The following is a 10,187-nucleotide window of genomic DNA, read 5'->3' as shown; positions in this document are numbered from 1 at the left end:
AAACGTCTTATTTATCTTTGTCAAAAATCACACCTCCACCTTTGGATCAAGATTTCGGCCACCACGACTATCACAAACGAAAACCAAGACCATATTTGGACTCCATGAAACACCCTCTCTCGTTACCTATGCTCGAAATCGCCAACCGTTACATTTTAAAAAAAGGGTTTCCACCATTGTCGTGGCTGTTTTCTTGAATTCTGGACAACACATACATCATCTTAAAAAACCGATATCTTTTTTGGATTCCTCTCGTCGAAACCTTCAAGGGGAAGTTGATGTCGGACCGTATCGGTGCTCCAACACGTCGGTGAGGCCTTTTTGATAACTTGTTTCACTTCGTTTTGAATATGTTTATTCTCTTAATATATTTTTTTAATTATGTAACATTGATTTTTATAGTGCGCGTAAATTATCAGTCATGTTTCATTGACTCTGCAAATTCGTCGATGCGTTTGGACTCGTTTGTTGCGTGTTGTCGACATCTCATGGTTGCTGAAAATCATTATGATCCTTATATCTTATGAAAGCGTCACATTGAGGTATGGGGTGAGAGTGAGTTCGAATGCATGAGTATAAATTAAGTGAGATGAACGGGAATACCGTATTTCCCACAATTCATTCGGGGCTCGCTACGTATGGCAGAAGCCCTTTGAGTAATAATTGACTAATGAGCAAACTTGAATTTTGTGAGGTTAAAATGTGAATTAGAAACTTTTATAGGATGTTGTTTGATTTAATTTTTGAAGATTGTGTGATAGTTGAATTATTGTAGAATTGTGTAATTGATGCATTTTGTGCCTTGTTTATATCTATCCTTGATATTGATATATGATATAAAATGTGATGAATTGTAATTACTTACCTTGCAAATGATGTGATGTGTGTGAACGATCTAGTAATATATTTATTATATGTGAGTGAAGACCCTTTATTGTTTGAGATGACGTATATGATGATAAAATTTGAATGTAATGTATGACTATGGAAATCTGCAATAACGATGTGTACTCCTTGACTTGTGATATTACCACCTTGATGAATATCATGAAATGCGTATTGTGTTTAATTGAATAGTGACAAATTCAACCTGTACCAATGATGGTTCTCTTAATGGAGTAAGTAACCTAGGACAACGAGGGGAGAAAGTAGTTGTTGATAATTTTTGAAGTAGAGTTTATTTGGTCATCATATAGGTAGGGCCTGACAAGCCTAGTGATTATGGGGAAGTACAACTGAATGAGCCCGATCGTGGCGGTCTGCTGTTGAGCCTTAGGTCAAGATTGTTAGACCTTGGAGGTATTCGGGTGGGGAATTCCTAAGTGACTTAGAGGTAGCACTCCAAATGTTGGGAGCTACCATGCAACACACGTTTACCTCGACTGTCGCGTATATGTGTCTCGGGTTGAGTTGAGGGGATCTATGAGGACATGGCTAATTTGAATTGTCCGTCCACTTGTGTGGTGGCATAGTATCAAGCCTCCTAACCAAGTACTTCAGAGTTAGAATGGTACCAATGAAAGAGGAGGAGTCTAGAGTATAAGAGCATGCATAACATTACTTGATTTGTGTATTTACTTACTTGATGTTGTGGATTGTATCAATGTTTTACCTTGATTATTCTTGTTGGTTGTGATTTGATATGTTACGGTGTTTAATATTTTTTTACGTGTTCTTCTCAGTTATTTTATACTATTACATGTTTTCGAAGCTCACCCCTCATTGCTTGTGTTTGGCGCTTGCGAGAGCGCAGTTATTTCAGGTTATCGATTGGGGATCCACGCTCTAAATAGGTGATACTGGGTGGGAGTGATTTTTCGTATTTTGTTGATTTATGAACAATTTAGATTTTGTAAATTTGATTGATCAATTGTGTTATTTTTATCGGTTTTTCAGAGTTAGAAATTAATTGTCTCTAAGTTTAGAACTTGCTTTTATATCAAAAGTATTTATTTAATGAACATCAACTATATTCGATATTAAGAATTTTTTTTATTGAAAATTTTTATGCTAGCATTTTGTGTAAGTGTGAATGTGATGTCTTGAACCTTAAAGTATACCAAATATATATATATATATATATACTCTATTTTGGAACCGCTGCGAATCTCTTTAAAACTAGTGCATTTTACTTTTTATTTCAATTTGAGTTCAGGGTGTTATAGTTCTCACTTTTCTTTCTTGATGTGTAAGATGTGAAATATTATGCCCATTTTATAGAGTAGACAATTGACAACAAGATAAGAGGAAGTTATAACAAACATATAGTTGTTTCGACAGTACACACATTTTGAATATTCGTAATTATTTGCATCCTAGTAATTTGCTGAGATAACAGCATTCTTGCTCTAAATTTGGCGTCGATACAATATTATTGAGACTTGGGATAAGAGCTAATTTTTGGATTAGATTATCAAACAGAATGATAGAACAAACCACTTTAAATAATACCTGACGGTACTCTGTCAATCTATTTATGATGTAATGAGAAAAAGTAGACGCGAAGTTAGTTGAATCCCATTTATTAAAAAAAATAATTCTTAGGAATTATGTTAAGTATTTTAAGGTTTAATAAATTTAATAATTATTTGAAATTAAATATTTTAAAATTTACTTATTTGAATTAATAAACAAAAGTATAAATCAACGAACCAATCAAAATTTCTTACAACTCGTACAAGATGAGGTTGGACCGATAAATGAACGATCAAACATATAACTGAGGATGTTATATTTTCTGATGGAATTGAGATTGTAATTTTTATTTGACCATTTTTTTTATTATTCTGTTACAATTAAATGTCCTTGTTTTCTAGTCATTACAATGACTATCCATCTACTATCAGTCCATAGTATATGAGTTTGATTTACTAATTAATTTTCAAATTACTAACATAATTTAAGGGTGCTCAACAATCGTAGGAAAACAACTTTGTCTACGTCGAATATGCGCTAAAATACACCACATATTTTTTTTTTGTAGTATTTTAAAATAATTAAAAAAATGTATTATTGTCTTTCGTATGGTAAAAGACACATAAATTTTTAATGACAAAATAGAGAGACAAAATGTATTTATAATTATAATAAAGGGGAAGCCGTATGATTTCATTTATGTAGTAAAATGAAGAAAAAAAATAACTGTCAAATCAAAAAGTTATGATATATTGCTTTTTCTACCGAGTGTTAGTGTCTGCATATAAGATAGCATTACAAAAATTTAATGTATGTTTAACTAACGCATAGTAATCTAATAAGGGTTAGGTTTTATCCTCCTTAATTGAAAAAATAAATAAAACATCAGTCACTGAGAATTTCAATTTCTTTTAGACTAAAAAAATATATTAAGACATGTTTTTCATTCGTTTCCTCTCACAACAAGGTACAAGACACATTAAAATTATGTTTTTCATTTTTCTAACAACAAGGTACACGCCAAATTAAAATTTTATTATACATTGATAATCTATGAAGTATTTATGCATCTTAGATCTCTGAAATACAAAGAAAATACATGAAGCCTCAAACACAAGCTAAAAGATATACAAAGTGGAATAATTCAACATTTAGTTACTTCAACCTAGAATCTTGTTCACTATGACTAGAATACTTAATAGTAGGTAGTCTAAGATACATGCAATAAATGGAGAAACCTTTTGAACAGTTGATTCAATTTCAATTTATATCTATCTTTCTAAAACATCCAAAAATACGATAATATTTTCGTCAGTTTAGTAAAACTTATCCGTCGATGACCTTCCGTATTATTTGATCTTGTTTTCTTTTATTCAAAACTCCCTTTTTGTTTTAAAATAAAATTAACTAAACTATGGAAATTGTGTATGCTTATACAAAATTAAATTTTTTCGATAGTGATGAATTAAAGATTAAGAATTAATAGCTTCTAAATTGTAATTACTGTTCTCCTTTCCATTTCTTTGAGGGATTTTTGTGTAATGAAAGACAATAATTTATTTTATAAAATATTGCAAGATTCTATAAAAATATACACATCAAAATTTACCGAACAATTAACATAGGAAATCTGATTTTTGAGTAAAAAAAAAAAATAGATTATGAATTAACAAAGCACAATGTTACTCAATTATTAATGTATGATAACGACATTACATTTATTTATTTATCTATTTTTTGGGATCATAAATTAATAAACGTATAAAATGTATTAGATTGTTTCACGTAAATATTTAATTTTAGTTCAATTATTAATTTTAAAACACTTCACTAAACTATTTTTTACTCATACTTCAATATGATGTTGATATCTGTAATATAGTCATTTTTTAATTTAGGTCCCAAAGTTTTGTTTCAATATGATCGACATAATATTATATTTCAATTTAACACATTTTATTTTGTTTAGGTGACTCTAATATACTTTTGTTTAAATTTTGGTTCGCTTTTAATTTTACTCTATTTAGCATACAGTTACTAATGGAACATAAGTCAAATATTTGAGAGATTAAAGTAAATAAATATGTATTATTGAGACAAAACCAAAAAAACAAGGAATGACATAAAACTAAAATAAATAACCCTAACATGTTAAAATGAAAAAAAAGTATAAATTAAAATGGAAAAAAAATTTTATCACAAGGGCCAAAAGCACTTTAAAATACATATTTTTATTATTTTTGTTTTATATGTACATATTGTTTCAAAACAAATACTGATATATTTTATGGAAGTATGGGTAGTTTAATTCAAACCTAGTTGGGTGCCAACATAGAAAGGATTCACGGTGTTACAATGATTTCATTACGTGCTAGTGTGCTTTTAAAAACTTTACATTTATTGAACTGGCATAAATAAATCACAACAAAATTTCTTTAAATTATCAAGAGTGTTATTATGCATTGATATATTTTGATCTTTAATAAGTATTTTCTTTTTAAGATAAGTATATTTGTTTATTTAGTTGTTACTTTCGTCATAAAAAGTTTTATTTTGGTTTTGTAAGTCTGTTCGTGGTAAAATTCCTTTTCCAAACTTCTTTGGATGATTTTGACAGTTTCATTCAAAAATAACACAAATAATATGTATCCTAGTACAACTTGTATGGTTCGATCAATATTTTCCGCTTGTTTATTGATATTTAGAATGAATAAATATTCAAATTTATTGGTTAACATGTTTGTTGGAAGAATTTTAGTAACTTAGAAATAGATGATGTGTCAACTCAGTTTATGAATAGGAATATATTTTGATAAAAAATGTCTTTTTTGAAAAAAATAAGACAGCTTAAAAACTATTTTTATCAACTTATTTTGGGCCTAAGTATATTGATGTAATTTTTAATTGACGAACTTCACTAATATTAAAATTTTCATTTAACTAAACTGATGGGAATATAAATCTATAATAGACTAATTAATTTATCTTCACATACCAAAAACCAATAGGTCATTTATTATAACATACAAATATTTCCATGAAATTTAGTTAGGAAAGGACATAATTTTATAGCTATATTTTGTTTTTGGATAATGATTTTTCTTTCGAAGTATTAAATTAAACTAAAGAAAACTAACTATGTCTTCAAACTACAAGTACAGTATATTAAAACATCAATTTGTCAAAGACCAATCTTAAATGAATACAATTATAAATAAATTTGTAGATACAAAAGGACTACAAAAAAATCAAACTAATTTTACGGAAACAATTATATCACACATCTTGGTCTACTCGACGAGCATTTCCTTAAAAACAAAATCAAGCAACCACCTTGTGGTCATTATCAATGACAACATCAGGAACAAACTTTGTCCAAAACCAATGAGACTTCCACACTTTACTCATTTCTTCAATGGGGACGTTGTTTGTCTCGGGAAGAAACAAGGCAATGAAAATTGTCATGATGAGCACAAAGCCAGCAAAAAAGAAGAAAAGTCCGAACTTCAAGTGACAAAGCATAGTAAGAAAAATTTGAGCAATGGCAAATGTGAACAACATGTTCACATCAACATTGGTAGCTTGACCTGCAGATCGAACCTCAAGAGAGCATATTTCACTAGGCACTAACCATCCCAAAGGACCCCAAGACCAAGCAAATGCTGCAACATATGCACATATAAAGAACAAGAGAAGATTGGCTTCATTTTTGGTAAACGATCCTTCACCGCTAACTCAAAACTTGATAGCAATCATGCTTCCAACAACAATCTACAATAAACATTTGGACACCACCTTCAAGGAACAAAATCCTTCTTCCAAACTTGTCCACAATGAAGATGGAAACAAAAGTAGCAACAACGTTGGCACCTCCGGTAATTACTGCGGACATGAGCGAAGCATCGTTTCCAAAACCAAGAGTTTTGAAAAGCACAGGTGCATAAAACATGATAACATTGATGCCGGTGAGTTGTTGGAAGAATGGAATGAGAGAGCAAAAAGTGAGTTGAGGCCTGTATCTTGGTTGTGTAATATTCTTCCATGGGTGCTCCACCTTTTTGGCTTCCTCGCAAGCATCAATTAGATCTTGGAACTCCACATCAAATTATCAATGCCACGAATCTTTTGCAACATTTTCTTAGCTCCTTCTTTTTGGCCCCTTTCAATCATATAGTTTGGCGTGTCACCTAAGAAAAAAGATCCTATACACAACATGACTACTGGGACGACTCCAATACCCAAAGAAATTCTCCATCCACTCTCAAGTTTGGCAGTCCAGTAGTTGATAAGATTTGCACCTAGGATTCCAATTGTGATCATTATTTGGAAGCCAATGTTGAGTGCACCTCTGATCTGTGTTGGAGCCATTTCAGACAAATACACTGGAACAGACTGTTTAGGAGCCACAAACAGAATTAAATGCAATCAGTCTGACAATATTCTTGACCTTTTATACATCATAACACGAAAGCATAAGATTGATACCAATTCATACCTGATTACAATATCCTACACCGAAACCAAGCAATAGGCGACCGAGGATAAGCATTTCAATGTTGACAACAAAACCATTCAACAAATCCCCAACAAGGAAAAACAAGCCACCCGCAAACATTGAGGCCTTACGTCCAAACATTCTTGTAGTCGTGGAAGCAAAGAAAGAAGCTATTAATGTTGCAAGATACAAGGAAGATGTGAACAAAGTAAGGAGCTCGTTCTCAAATTTGCAATATTGGCTCTCGTCCCCATATTCATCTTTCATTTTCTTGTAAACACCATGGAAGAATTTGACAAGGAATGGTTCCATGGAAGTCACTCCTCCTGTAATACCAAGATCATAACCAAAAAGTAGACCTCCCATGGCCGCCACCAAACATGTGACCAACACAAATGATGTGACCTTCCCTTCATAATGCCTTCCATTTTTTGAAGCGACTAAGACTCCACCAGCCATCTTTCAAACCCGTGTATCTTAAGGTTTAGGTATGTCTGTGATGTAAACTTGTTCTCACTTTTCTTTCTTGATGTGTAAGATGTGAAATATTATGCCCATTTTATAGAGTAGACAATTGACAACAAGATAAGAGGAAGTTATAACAAACGTATAGTTGTTTCGACAGTACACACATTTTGAATATTCGTAATTATTTGCATCCTAGTAATTTGCTAAGATAACAACATTCTTTCTCTAAATTTGGCGTTGATACAATATTATCGGGACTTGGGATAAGAGATAATTTTTGGATTAGATTATCAAACGGAATGATAGAACAAACCACTTTAAATAATACCTGACGGTACTCTGTCAATCTATTTATGGTGTAATGAGAAAAAGTAAATGCGAAGTTAGTTGAATCCCACTTATTAAAAAATAATAATTCTTAGGAATTATGTTAAGCATTATAAGGTTAAATAAATTTAATAATCATTTGAAATTAAATATTTTAAAATTTACTTATTTGAATTAATATACAAAAGTATAAATCAACGAACCAATCAAAGTTTCTTACAACTCGTACAAGATGAGGTTGGATCGATAAATGAATGATCAAACATACAACTGAGGATGTTATATTTTATTATGGAATAGAGATTGTAATTTTTATTTGACCATTTTTTTTATTATTCTGTTACAATTAAATGACCTTGTTTTCAAGTCACTACAATGACTATCCATCTACTACTATTATTTTATCTTTTCTCTTTTTATTTCAGTCCATAGTATATGAGTTTGATTTACTAATTAATTTTCAAATTACGAACATAATTTAAGGGTGCTCAACATTTGTAGGAAAACAACTTTGTCTACGTCGAATATGCGCTAAAATACACTACATATTTTTTGGTAGTATTTTAAAATGATTTATAAAATGTACTATAGTCTTTCGTATGGTGAAAGACACAAATTTTTAATGACAAAATAGAGAAATAAAATGTATTTATAATTATAATAAAGGGGCAGCCGTATGATTTCATTTATCTAGTAAAATTAAAAAAAAAAAATTACTGTCATATCAAAAAGTTATGATATATTGTTTTTTCTACCGAGTGTTAGTGTGTGCGTATAAGATAGCATTACAAAAAATTAATGTATGTTCAACTAACGCACAGTAATCTAATAAGGGTTAGGTTTTATCCTCCTTAATTGAAAAAATAAATAAAATATCAGCCACTGAGAATTTCAATTTCTTTTAGACAAAAAAAATATATTAAGACATGTTTTTTATTTGTTTTCTCTCACAACAAGGTACAAGCCACATTATAAATATGTTTTTCATTTGTTTTTTCTAACAATAAGGTACACGCCAAATTAAAATTTTATTATACATTGATAATCTATGAAGTATTTATCCATCTTAGATCTCTGAAATACAAAGAAAATACATGAAGCCTCAAACACAAGCTAAAAGATATACAAATTGGAATTATTCAACATTTAGTTACTTCAACCTAGAATCTTGTTCATTATGACTAGAATACTTAATAATAGGCAGTCTAAGATACATGCAATAAATGGAGAAACCTTTTGAACAGTTGATTCAATTTCAATTTATATCTATCTTTTTAAAACATCCAAAAATACGACAATATATTCGTCAGTTTAGTAAAAATTATCCGTCGATGACCTTCCGTATTGTTTGATCTTGTTTTCTTTTATTCAAAATTCCCTTTTTACTTTAAAATGTAGTTAACTAAACTATGGAAATTGTGTATGCTTATACAAAATTAAATTTTTTCGATAGTGATGAATTAAATATTAAGAATTAATAGCTTCTAAATTGTAATTACTGTTCTCCTTTCCATTTCTTTGAGGGATTTTTGTGTAATGAAAGACAATAATTTATTTTATAAAATATTGCAAGATTCTATAAAAATATACACATCAAAATTTACCGAACAATTAACATAGGAAATCTGATTTTTGAGTAAAAAAAAATAGATTATGAATTAACAAAGCGCAATGTTACTTAATTATGAATGTATGATAACGACATTACATTTACTTTTTTTTTTATTTGGATGATAAATTAATAAACGTATAAAATGTATTAGATTGTTTCACGTAAATATTTAGTTTTAGTTCAATTATTAATTTTAAAACACTTCACTAAACTAATTTTTACTCATACATCAATATGATGTTGATATTTGTAATATAGTCATTTTTTTATTTAGGTCCCAAAGTTTTTTTTCAATATGATCGACATAATATTATATTTCAATTTAACACTTTTTATTTTGTTTAGGTGACTCTAATATACTTTTGTTTGAATTTTGGTTCGCTTTTTATTTTACTCATTTTAGCATACAGTTACTAATGGAACATAAGTCAAATATTTGAGAGATTAAAGTAAATAAATATGTATTATTGAGACAAAAACCAAAAAACAAGGAATGACATAAAACTAAAATAAATAACCCTAACATGTTAAAATGAAAAAAAATTATAAATTAAAATGGAAAAAATTATTTATTACAAGGGTCAAAAGCACATTAAAATACATATTTTTATTTTTTTTGTTTTATATGTACATATTGTTTCAAAACAAATACTGATATATTTTATCTAAGTATGGGTAGTTTAATTCAAACTTAGTTGGGTGCCAACATTGAAAGGATTCACAGTGTTACAGTGATTTCATTACGTAATTATTTGCATCCTAGTAATTTTGAATATTCGTAATTATTTGCATCCTAGTAATTTGCTATGATAAGAGCATTCTTTCTCTAAATTTGGCGTCGATACAATATTATTAAGACTTGGGGTAAGA

At 29.5% G+C, this 10,187-nt stretch overlaps 1 protein-coding gene and 1 pseudogene across 1 annotated transcript in view; one reads left to right on the top strand and one right to left on the bottom strand.

The window, feature by feature from the left end:
• Window positions 1-527, top strand: part of LOC140920778 (uncharacterized) — a 21,966-nt gene extending 21,439 nt beyond the window's left edge. Inside the window, 1 exon segment of the mRNA XM_073369608.1 lies at window positions 403-527. Coding sequence (XP_073225709.1) covers window positions 403-527 — 125 coding nt within the window.
• Window positions 528-5,736: 5,209 nt separating this feature from the next.
• On the bottom strand, window positions 5,737-7,369 carry LOC101505113 (sugar transport protein 10-like; annotated as a pseudogene).
• Window positions 7,370-10,187: the final 2,818 nt, after the last annotated feature.

The sequence above is a fragment of the Cicer arietinum genome, chromosome 6, assembly GCF_000331145.2.
Source record: "Cicer arietinum cultivar CDC Frontier isolate Library 1 chromosome 6, Cicar.CDCFrontier_v2.0, whole genome shotgun sequence".
Classification (NCBI taxonomy): domain Eukaryota; kingdom Viridiplantae; phylum Streptophyta; class Magnoliopsida; order Fabales; family Fabaceae; genus Cicer; species Cicer arietinum.
This window is presented reverse-complemented; position numbering and strand designations above follow the sequence as displayed.